Raw genomic sequence first — 12,315 nt, forward strand, 5'->3', positions numbered from 1 at the left:
TTGCTGGTCGTGGGGCCTGAACTCTGGGCCTGGGCACTGTCCCTCAGCTCTTCAGCTCAAGGCTAGAGCTCTACCACTTGAGCCACAGAGCCACTTCCAGCTTTTTCTGCTTATATGGTGCTGAGGGATCGAACCCAGGGCCTCGTGCATGCAAAGCAAGCACTCTACCACTGAGCACCTTCCCAGCCCACTTACTAGCCTTATACCTCAGCTGCTGTACCTCTCTAATAGTTGGTAGGTATGAGCCACAGCACGGTTGTCTTTAAGTTATATTGAGGAATATCACAAGAACATAGAGAAAATGGTTGGTTAAATATATACACTTACATATAGTTTGATTCTTTAACCTTTCTGCATTGTTATAATATTTATCTTTCAGAAATGAATATTATCTTTCAGGGACAGTAAAAAATCTACCTTTTCTGAAAAACTCACGTTTTTTAGAAATTTATGTCTTTCACGGTTATGGGTAGGAATCAAGGGCAGGGCCTCAGATATACTAGGTCAGTATAAGACCACTGAGCCACTCCTCAGTATATTATTTTTTATAATATTTCCTCTACTAACCTTGTTAGCTCTTTGACAGTTCAACCTCAGTTATCTCTGTGTTTTGCTCTGTCTTCCCCATACTGTGTTGCCTAAGAGAGGAAATGTTTACAGTGGCTCTTGCCTTTTTGTTATCCAATTACATTGATTTTTGTCTCACTTATGGAAAATATTTCTCTCTCTCTCTCTCTCCCTCCCCCTTCCCCTTCTCACACACACAAACAGACACTTCCATTTGATACTGTCTTCACACCCACAGGAAATTTTAGGTAACTGTTATATTGATTTTTAGATGACAAAAAGGAACTTGGGGCAGCCAGAAGAAGTCAGTACTACATGAAGTATGGGAATCCAAACTATGGAGGCATGAAAGGGATTCTTAGCAATTCCTGGTGAGTCTAAAATTATAATGTACAATCAAATAATTTTTGAAAAAATGGTACTTTAGGGGTTTCTTTCCTTCCTTTTTTTGCAGCAACTAGGGACTGAACTTAGGGCCTCCCATGTGGTAGGCTATTCTGATACTTGAACTGCACCTTCAGTCTTCTTTTAATTCTAATTTTCTATTCTTGTGCCAGTATGGGAGCTTTGAATTCAGGACCTTATTGCTATGTCTTGGCTTTTTCCCTTGGAACTGGCTGTCTACCACTTGAGCCACCCTTAAGAGTTCTTGGAGTTGTCTTCCTGGGGTTGGCTTCAAACTGTAATCCTCAGATCTCAACCTCTTAAAGAGCTAGGATTATAGGCCTGAGCCACTGGTGCTTAGCTTCCTTTTGGTTTTATTTTGTTTTTGAAATTGGATTTTACTAACTTTTCCCAGATTGGCCTCTAACTTTTGATCCTTCAGCCTCTATCTCTTGTGTATCTGGGATTATAGGCTATACCTTAAGCTTTTTCTAATCCTTTACTCTGTAGTAGAATCCTTCAGAAACTCTTGTAGAATGAAAGGAAGATAAGAAGAAAGAATTCATAATTCTTAACTGTGGTAAATTTTTAAAATGCTGCCTTGGTTTCATTTTTAAAAATCTGTTTTAGCGCCTAACATTGAGTCAGTTGTATAGTTGAAATTAATTAATGCATTTTGGTTTCTGATTATGTGCTAACTTTGGAATGTTGCAGGAAGCGAAGATATCATTCCCGTCGCATTCAGAGGGATGTGATCAAGAAGAGAGCCATGATTGGGGATGACGTTGGCTTGACGTCGTATAAACACCGACATTCCGGTAGTTGCCTGCTCAGCTTTTGGGTAGACACATGTTTGGCTCTCGAAATCATATTTTTATTCTTAATACAGTCTTTTAAGGTTCCAAACTTTTATCATCCTCTCTTCCTTGCCCTCACCCTCTGCCAACATATAGGAAAGTAAGTCAAGTCACTATTAATTTTAAATTGCCCATACAAAGAGATCAAATGATTTTATAAAGCTGTTCTAACAAACAACAGAAGATCAAATGTGACAGAAAAAATTAAAATAAAACTTTGCTAAGGAAAACCTAATTTTTTTATTTATGTCAACAACTACATGAGAAAATTTTAATTATCCTAACAAATAGGCTGATTTTATTATCTATTTTCTGATTATGTAAGTAAGTTGCTGCATTGTCTGCTGCAGGTTTATTGGTTTATGCACATAAAGCCACTCAAAAAGAAGGATACCATGAAGTAGGCTTCCTTCATTCTTATTGTAAAGGAATTATCTTAATTATGTTTTATAAAGCATGTATTTAATGTGTGGAATCTTCTGCTTGTTTTAAAGAACTAGCAAGCCAGTATAGAATATAAAAACATACATATAACACAGAGTAACATGCAAATACATATTTCACTGTGATGATATATGCAGGAAGAAATGTAGTCTTTACATTTTTATCTAATGCCTATATACAGTACTTTATGTGAAATGTATATATTTATAATGCATAAATTTTGTTACTCAGTTTTCTCCAATTTTAGTTAACTGTAAGATACTGCTGTCATCTACTCTTTTTTTTATTTGGCCAGTATTGGGGCTTAAAGTCAGGACCAGGACCTGGCACTGCCTCTGAGCTTTTCTTTCTTTTTTTCTTTTTTGTTTTTTGTCATGGGCCTGAACTCTGAGCCTGGGCGCTGTCCCTCAGCCCTTCAGCTCAGGGCTAGCACTCTACCACTTGAGCCATAGTACCACTTCTGGATTTTTCTGCTTATGTGGTGCTGAGGAATTGAACCAAGGGCCTCATGCATGCAAGGCAAGCACTCTACCACTGGCCACCTTCCCAGTCCTCTCTGAGCTTTTCTGATCAAGGTTGGCCTCTACCATTTGAGCCACAGCTCCACTTCCAGCTTTCAGTGGGTAACTGGGGATAAGAGTCTCATGGATTTTCCTGTCCAGGCTGGCTTTGAACCATGATCCTTAGATCTTGGTCCTCGGAGTAGATAAGAACCCGCATGAGCCACCAGCTCTGGCTTCATCTACTCTTTATGTCCAAATTAAAGATATTAAAAAGGCAAACTGCCCTTAATTCTAGCACCCTGATATAATAACTGACTTCATTGTACATTTTTCCCTTGTCTGATTTCATAATGAGTATTATAATTCTTGTAAATATATACTTTATATTTTTACTTTCTACTTAGAAGTATTTTTACATACTTTAAAATTAATGGCTGAGGGCTGAGAAGGTGGCTCAGTGGTAGAGTGCTTGCCTTGCATGCTCAAGGCCCTGGGTTTGATTCCTCAGCACCACATAAGCAAAAAGAAAAAAGCTGGAAGTGACACTGTGGCTCAAGTGGTAGAGCGCTAGCCTTGAGCTGAAGAGCTGAGGACAGCGCCCAGGCCCAGAGTTCAGGCCCCACGACCAGACCCCAAAAAAAAATTAATGGCTGATTTTCAATATTTTGAATGGTTATATGCAAACACTAAATTAGCAAATGGTTTTCTGTTTTTTTTTTAAGCTTGGCTTACGTTAATGAGTATATATCTTCCAGTCCATTCATATTGTGGTGATGAGAAAATCTCATTGTATTTTAGGAATGAATAAGAATATTCCATATATGCCTGTCCTGCAGTTGCTTTCTTAGTCATTGCACACGTTCTTTTCATATTTTGGCTGTTGTGTAGAATGCTGTATTAACAAAGAACTGCAGATACATTTGAATTGCCTACAGGAAAAGTGGCACCTCATAGTAGGTCAGATGACAGTTCTATAGAAAACTGTCTACTGTTTTTTTTTTAATTTATAGAATGCTTTATTAGTTTCTGTAATCAAACCCACGTAGATAAGACCTTACATATTTAATACAGTGCATTTACCCCTGTACAAATGGAAAAAAAATTAAGTTTAACATTTCTAGACCTGCCTACTGTTTTTTACAATGAGGATACCAGCTTACATTTTCCTCAACAGTGTACAAGATGAATCAGCAAATAATGAGCCATCCAAAGCCTCTGGTCAAACTATTTTCACCAACTAATCAAGATATAACTTTGTACCTGTTTTTCTACTTAAAGACACCTTATTTAATATATGCTGTTGGTTAATTAACATTGAATTCATAGACAACTTATGCTTGAGAGATGTTTACCTAATATATGCATTTTCTCCACAAGGCACAAACATACCTACTACACTACACAGCACTTCAGTGCTATATTTGAGAGCCATTTTAAACAGTGAAATCATTATCAAAAACCTTAAAAATGTGAAAAACATGGCATTCAATAGACTGAAAAGGATATTTGCATACATATGAGAGATGAAACAAGAAGGTAGACTATTGCTTTGTTTGACCTCAGCTGTTAGTCTGCTTATATTCAAAATGACCTTCAGAGTATCTTGATTGTTGATTTTGTTAAAAACCAGAATTGTGAATAATCACTTATATTTTAAGTGGCATTATAATACTTTTTTAGACTAAAGTCATCCTTTTACATAACCATTCTGTTGTAGGCACCCAGAGTGGTATCCAGTTTGACATTTTTTTTTTGTCAGTTTGATATTTTTATAGATAGCTAGTGTTCCAGTGAAATCTGAGATGGGATTTTTTTTTCACTCATGTAGAGTAGAAAATAAAACTTGTTGGTTTTAGTTTAGTTTAGTTTAAGCTTTCTCTAATTTTTTTTTTTTTGTTAAATTTCTTCAGGATTAGTTAATGTTCCTGAGGAACCCATTGAAGAAGAGGAAGAAGAGGAGGCAGAGGAGGAGGAAGATCAGGACATGGATGCAGATGACAGGGTAGTGGTAGAGTACCATGAGGAGATCCCAGCACTCAAGCAGACCTGTGAGCGGAGCACATCCAGGAGGTCCAGTGCTAGCAACTCAGACTCAGATGAAATGGACTATGATCTGGAACTGAAAATGATTTCTACTCCCTCACCAAAGAAGAACATGAAAATGACTATGTATGCTGATGAAGTGGAATCTCAGTTGAAAAATATTAGGTGATTTTTTTTTTAAATCAGTATTAGCTTTGAATTTTATTTATTTTTTGGTTGGTCATGGGGCTTGAACTCTGGGCCTGAGCGCTGTCCCTGAACTCTTCAGCTCAAGATGAACGAGTACTCTACCACTTGCGCCACAGTGCTACTCTTCATTTTCTGGTGGTTTATTGGAGATAAGAGTCCCACAGACTTGGGCTGGGAAGGTGGCTCAGTGGTAGAGCGCTTGCCTTGCATGCATGAGGCCCTGGGTTCAATTCCTCAGCACCACATAAGCAAAAAGAAAAAAGCTGGAAGTAGCGCTGTGGCTCAAGTGGTAGAGCGCTAGCCTTGAGCTAAAGAGCTGAGGGACAGCGCCCAGGCCCAGAGTTCAGGCCCCATGACCGGACCCCCCCAAAAAAAAAAAAAAGAGTCCCACAGACTTTCCTGCCTGAGCTGGCTTTGAACTGTGATCCACAGATCTCAGCCTCCTGAGTAGCTACTATTATAGGCATAAGCCACTGGCACCTGGCTTGAATTATTTTTTAATTTTAATTTTTTGAACTTAGGGCCTAGGCACTGTCTCTGAGTTTCTTTGCTCAAGGCTAGCAGTCTACCATTTGGAGTCACAGCTCCACTTCCAGTTTTCTGGTGGTTAATTGGAAATAAGAGTCTCATGGGCTTTGGTGCCCTGGTTGACTTTGAACCACAATCCTTAGATTTCAGCCTCCTGAGTGCTAGGATTATAGGCATGAGCCAACAGCACTTGGCTTAGCTTTAAATTTTGGTTGTTAGAAATTTTTGTTGTGGGGCTACAGATTGAACTCGTAGGGCCTTATGCAGGCTAGTTAAGCAGTAGACCACTGAACCATATATTTTTATTTTAAATACTAACTATAAACTTTTTTTTTTATTTTTTTTTTTTAAGGTTCTTTTCCGGGGGTTTCCGTTTCCTTGGTTGGGTTATTGGTTCACTTCCTCTTGAACATTCTAACTATAAACTTTTAAAAATATTTTTTGTTGGGCACCTAAGCTACTCAGAAGGCTGAAATCTGGATTCACAGTTAGCCCAAGCAGGAGAGGGCATGAGACTCTTATTTACAATTAACCATTAAAAAGCCAGAAGTGGAGTATGGCTCAAAGTGGTAGAATACTAGTCTTGAGCACAAAAGCTCAGGGACAAGACCCAGGCTCTAAATTCAAGCCCCAGGACCAGCACACACACACACACACTTTATTTAATTTTAATTTACTTATCTTGCCAGTCCTAGGGCTTGAACTCAGGGCCTGGGCACTGTCCCTGAACTTCTTTTGCACAAGACTAGCACTCTACCATTTGAGCCACAGAACTACTTTTGGCTTTTTCTGTTCATGTGGTTCTGAGGAATTGAACCCAGGGCTTCATTTATGCTAGGCAAGCACTCTACCACTAAGCTACATTCTTAGTCTTATTTTATTTTTAATGTTACTGGGATTTGAACTGAAACATGGTGTGCTTGCTTGCTTGCTCCACTGTTGTTCTACCACTTGAGCCATTCATTTAGCCCTGCTTTTTGCTGGTTATTTTGGCGATGAAGTTTCATTGGCTTTCTATCTGAAATGACAAATCCTATGGATCTCAGCTTCCTGATAGCTAGGATTATAAGCATAAGCCACTGACACCTTAGTTTTGATTTAGTATACATTTGTAATGTGAAAGTGTTTTTATTGTGCTGTTTTCACATATGAACACATTTTTGTAATTTTGTAATTACTTTTTTTGGGGGGGGGGTTCGGTCATGGGGCCTGAACTCTGGGCCTGGGCGCTGTCCCTCAGCTCTTCAGCTCAAGGCTAGCGCTCTACCACTTGAGCCACAGCGCTACTTCCAGCTTTTTTTTTTTGCTTATGTGGTGCTGAGGAATCGAACCCAGGGCCTCAGGCATGCAAGGCAAGCGCTCTACCACTGAGCCACCTTCCCAGCCCTGTAATTACTTTTAATTACAATTTTGGTTCCTTGTAGAAACATATAGTTTTTCCTCTATACAAGTGGTCCTTGTTATATATAGACAGTCCAGAAAATGAAAAACCCTTGTATTCACACATTTATTGTTATTTTCAATCCATTGTTTGAAGTATCAACTTAGGGGCTGGTGGCTCATACCTATAATCTCAAATCTTAGGGTGCCAGTATGAATTCATCCTGGCCAGGAGAGTCTGTAAGACTCTTATCTTCAGTTTACCACCAAACATTGAAGCTGTGGCTCAAGTGCTAGAATGCCAGTCCTGAGGGGAAAAGCTAAGGACAGTGCCCATACCCTGAGTTCAAACCCAAGTACCAGCACCAAATTTACTCCCATGTTTGTTTGTTATTGGATTGATTGATTTATACATGGTCTTACTATGTAGCCCAACCTAGCCTGGAATGATGTCCTCCTGCTTCAGCCTCCAGTGTGCTGGGGTTATAGACCTGCAATTCTGGGTCTGGCTTTATTTACTATCTAATTGATGGACATTTATATTTCTGTTTACTTAGTATTGAATTAGCAAGATAGATTCTAGCTACCATACAAAGTCTAGCAACTATACAAAGTAGTGTATATATTTAAAAATATACTAAGCACTGCTAAATTTACTTCCTGTCCACATTACCCTTCAGTATTATTGTTCTCAATTTTGCTGACTTAATGAACAAAAAATAATACAGATTTAATTTTTTTAAGTTACTAGAAGATTCCATGTATATCTAAAACTTTAAGGATTAAATTCTAGGGATGCCCTCCCTGAAGATGTTATTGGTGGTAGATTTGGGAAAGACAAAGGCTTTTCATGCTGATTTGTTTGTATGGCTTTGTTCATTCATCTTTAGTTGTCCCAGAAGTTTCTAGTCAAGAAGATTGGCAGAAGTTATGCCACTTTCTAGCTGATATCATTGGCTGGAAAGTCTCTTACTTGTTTTTGTTGTTTTTTACCTATTTATTGTCAATACCGGGGCTTCAACTTGATCCCCATCCTTGCTTTGCTCTATCACTGAAGACTGGTGTTCTGTCATTTGAGCCATACCTCCACTTCTGGCTTTTTGCTGTTTAATTGGAGATAAAAGTCTCATAGACTTTTTTGTCCAGCTGACTTTGAACCACAGTCCATAGATCTCAGTCTCCTGAGCAGCAAGGATGACAGCACTTGAGCCACCAGCACCTGATTCTTCTCTTTAAAGAAGGGATTGTAGCTAGGTAGTAGTAATTTATATCTGTAATTTCAGCTACTTTATAAGCAGAGATAAGAGGATTTGCTGTCTGAAGTCAGCCCGAGTAAAGTTAGTGCGAGAGTAAGACTCTGTCTGAAAAAATTAAAACTGAAAAGATTGGGGCATGGCTCAAATGGTAGAAAGCTTGAAATTCTTTTTTTTTTTTTTTTTTAATTTTTTATTGGTCATGGGGCCTGAACTCTGGGGCCTGGTCCTGGGCCTGGGCGCTGTCCCTCAGCTCTTCAGCTCAAGGCTAGTGCTCTACCACTTGAGTCACAGCTCCACTTCTGGATTTTTCTGCTTATGTGGTGCTGAGGAATTGAACCCAGGGCTTCATGCATGCAAGACAAGCACTCTACCACTGAGCCAACTTTCCAGCCCCGAAAGCTTGAAATTTTTGAGTTCATTCCTCGACAATGTAAAAGAAAAAAAAGTTGATTATAGACCTTATAAGGTTTCGATGTCAGCCAGATCTCATTTGTTTATTTTGGTAGAATGGAACGTGTAGTTGTATGCTCTTTGATAGTGTGCAGACATTGTGTAGAACCCATGCTAGGAAACTAAACAGATTGCCTGCTCTCACCACTGTTTTCACAACATGTTGGTTATGGTTCCTTAAGAGGTTATTGGTGTATTGTATTTCTAAGGGAATGTTGTCTGTTTTAGATTGCGTTACTTAAATTGTTTAAAATCTCATCTAAAGTGTGAGATTATGGAATAGAACTTGTTTCATAGTTGAAATTGGTTAATTTTTCACTCCCTTTTTAAAGGAACTCCATGAAGGCAGATAGTATGTCCACAAGCAATATAAAAAATCGGATTGGGAACAAATTGCCACCGGAGAAATTTGCAGATGTTCGACACCTCTTAGATGAAAAACGGCAGCACTCACATCCACGGCCACCAATCAGCAGTGCTAAATCAGGTATTGTTCTTATTTATTTATTTAGCTTTCCTGGACTTTATTCTGAGCTTCAGAGAGCAATTTGGGGCAGAGATAATGTTCTTAGATAAAGCACTGTTTTACACTTTGTTCATCACATCTAAATTTTAGGCATTGGAATTTTGGGACATGTAAAATAGACTTTGGCAAAAATAGCTTTCAGTATTTTTTCAAAAGCAATTTAGCTTGAATTTCATTAATATACTTTATACACAACAACAACAAGAATTAAGTTATATGGTTTGGTAAGTGGCTAAAAGTTTGGACTAGATTATTTTTGCATGCAAACCCTCATGCGCCAGCTTTATGCGTGTGGATGCTGTATTCCAGACCCTGGCTTGGGTGCCAGCATGTGAGAAGTCTGTGTAAGGGCTCCCTCCACATATTTACTGGAGAATAGTAGAATTCTTAGAGAAGTTCTAGAGAAAATGGCTTTAGAGTTAGTCCTGGGGAAGGAATAAGATCTCAATTGCCTTTATTTTTTGAGGAGGAAAGTAGCCAGATCTTTTTCTTTTTTTGGTCATGGGGCTTGAACTCTGGGCCTAGGTGATGTCCCTCAACTCTTCAGCTCAAGGCTAGCGCTCTACCACTTGAGCCACAGCGCTACTTCCAGCTTTTTTCTTTTTGCTTATGTGGTGCTGAGGAATCGAACCCAGGGCCTCAGGCATGCAAGGCAAGCGCTCTACCACTGAACCACCTTCCCAGACCATGAAATATTTAGTATCTACTAAAGGTCTACTAGAAACATTAAAAAAAAAAAAAGGTCATCTCATGTATAGTTACCAAATTGAAGAAAGATGGTGTCTGATCATTGTAATAGTTGATAATTTGTAGTTTATGGTTCAGTCTTGCCAGCTGTCCAAGTAATGAGCATTAAAGCAGTTTCTCCTAGTCCAGGATCTAATCCAGCATTAAGTATTGGGCTGCCTTTAGCTCTCTCCTCTCTCTGGAATGGGCTGCCCTTTAGCTCTCTCCTCTCTCTGGAATGATTGGGCAGCCTTTGTCTTTTTGTTGTTGTTGTTGGTCGTGGGGCCTGAACTCTGGGCCTGGGCGCTGTCCCTCAGCTCTTCAGCTCCAGGCTAGCGCTCTACCACTTGAGCGACAGCGCCACTTCCAGCTTTTTTTCTGTTTATTTGGTGCTGAGGAATTGAACCCAGGGCTTCATGCATGCAAGGCAAGTACTCTACCACTGAGCCACCTTCCCAGCCTGCCTTTGTCTTGTATATGACACTGACCTTCATACATTTATTTGTGCTAGGATTTGGATTTAAGGCCTATGCTTGCTAGGTACGCACTACACTGCTGAGCCAGCTCTGCCTCTAGCCCTCTTTTTTTTTTTTTTTTTTTTTGCCAGTCCTGGAGGCTTAAATTTAGGGTTTAGGCACTCTTCCTGTGCTTCTTTTTGCTTCAGGGTAGCATTCTACCATTTGAGCCACAGTGCCACTTCCAGCCTTTTCTGTTTATATGATACTGAGGAATTGAACCCAGGACTTCATGCATGCTAGGCAAGTACTCTACCACTAAACCACATTCCCAGACCCCTCTTTCCATAGTTTACTTTTCAGGTAAGGTCTTACTTCCTACCCACGTGCATGCCTGGACTGTGATCCTGTTTTTCACCTCTGGTTGTTGTAGCCACTGTGCCAGTCTTCCATTGAGATAGAGTCTTGTAGACTTTTCCACCTGGGCTGACCTGAAATTTTGACTCTCCCCATCTAAGCAAGGGTGATAGATACATGCCACCATGCCCATCTATTGCTTGAGAAGGCATTCTGTGAGCTGTTTGTTTATTTTTTTGGGGGGGGGTGGAGGGTCTGGTCGTGGGGCCTGAACTCTGGGCCTGGGCGCTGTCCCTCAGCTCTTCAGCTCCAGGCTAGCGCTCTACCACTTGAGCCACAGCGCCACTTCCGGCTTTTTTGTTTTTGCTTATGTGGTGCTGAGAAATCGAACCCAGGGCCTCATGCATGCAAGGCAAGCGCCTTCCACTGAGCCACCTTCCCAGCCCCATGTGAGCTGCTTTTTTTTTTTTGCCTAAGAAAATGATCCTCTCAGTCTCAGCCTTCCAAGTAGCTAGGATTACAGGCATGACATTGGTATTGGACATTGGTTGACACTGAAGAGCACAGTTCAGTTGTGTGATCCTTTAAGTTGACCCTTAATGTTTGTTTAAAATAAAACCAGTTAGAAAATTATTTTCACATTTCTTTTAAGTGTGTATCTGCTGAACTCATAACCTTGTACTAGATACTGTCAGGCAAGAACCTCACACAACAAAGCCAAATGTGTCCCCTCTGGATGGGCTTAAAGGGGCCCTCTGCATGCTCCTGTGCTGATGGACCTGGATAAATGCATCTTGGATAGATATGAGAGGTGTTGTTATTCTAGATGACTTCAGAGATGCAAGGAATGACCAGCCTCTGGATATTGACATCACCTGAGGCTCACCCTCTAAACACTCCATCTGGCTTCTTGAGCAAATCTTGTGTGAATGACCCTGCCCTACCAAGGATGTGTTTTGGGATACTATATTGCACTCTTCCTTTCTGAGCCATTGCTAGGAAGAGGCCGTAGAACTCAGAACAAACTGGGAGAGGAGGGACCCCAAGTCCTACAGGGGCAGAAAGATGGCTACAGCTCCCAATGCATCCTTGTCTGTCTGGGGTACAGATCTGAAGGCTTTTGGGTGGTCTGCATTGTGATGTGGCAGGCAAGCCATCAGACTCAGGCCTTGTTCAACCTGTAGCTTCCCTGTGGGGTGGTGTACACGGGGAAGCAAGGAACTGCAGTCTCCACTCTGATAATAGTCTACAATCTCCTCATAGGTATTCTATCAGACCAAAGCAGAAATGTTTGAAGTGTCATGGAATCTTCACAGAATGCTTGGCCAAGCAAGCCAACCATTAATGTAGGCATTAAGTCAACATCGTTGTTCACTGTATGTCAACACTAACATTTCAGAGAGTGCTGAGGCTACAGATGTCCATCTAACACTTGCTTTTCTGGACTAAGATTGTCCATTGTGGGGCTGGGAAAGTGGCTCAGTGGTAGAACGCTTGCCTTGCATGCCTGAGGCCCTGAGTTCAATTCCTCAGCACCACATAAGCAAAAACAAAAAAGCCGGAAGTGGCGCTGTGGCTCAAGTGGTAGAGCGCTAGCCTTGAGCTGAAGAGCTGAGGGACAGCACCCAGGCCCAGAGTTCAAGCCCCACA

The 12,315-nt window shown here is 40.6% G+C and overlaps 1 protein-coding gene across 1 annotated transcript in view; it reads left to right on the forward strand.

Moving 5' to 3' along the window:
- The window catches only part of LOC105983500 (chromosome unknown open reading frame, human C17orf85), a 52,228-nt gene that overhangs the window by 36,556 nt on the left and 3,357 nt on the right, over positions 1-12,315 (forward strand). The window contains exons 8-11 of the mRNA XM_013013410.1: positions 839-938; positions 1,666-1,769; positions 4,666-4,963; positions 8,934-9,088. Coding sequence (XP_012868864.1) covers positions 839-938; positions 1,666-1,769; positions 4,666-4,963; positions 8,934-9,088 — 657 coding nt within the window. The remainder of the gene's footprint in view (positions 1-838; positions 939-1,665; positions 1,770-4,665; positions 4,964-8,933; positions 9,089-12,315) is intronic.

The sequence above is a fragment of the Dipodomys ordii genome, unplaced genomic scaffold, assembly GCF_000151885.1.
Source record: "Dipodomys ordii isolate 6190 unplaced genomic scaffold, Dord_2.0 Scaffold19, whole genome shotgun sequence".
Lineage (NCBI taxonomy): Eukaryota > Metazoa > Chordata > Mammalia > Rodentia > Heteromyidae > Dipodomys > Dipodomys ordii.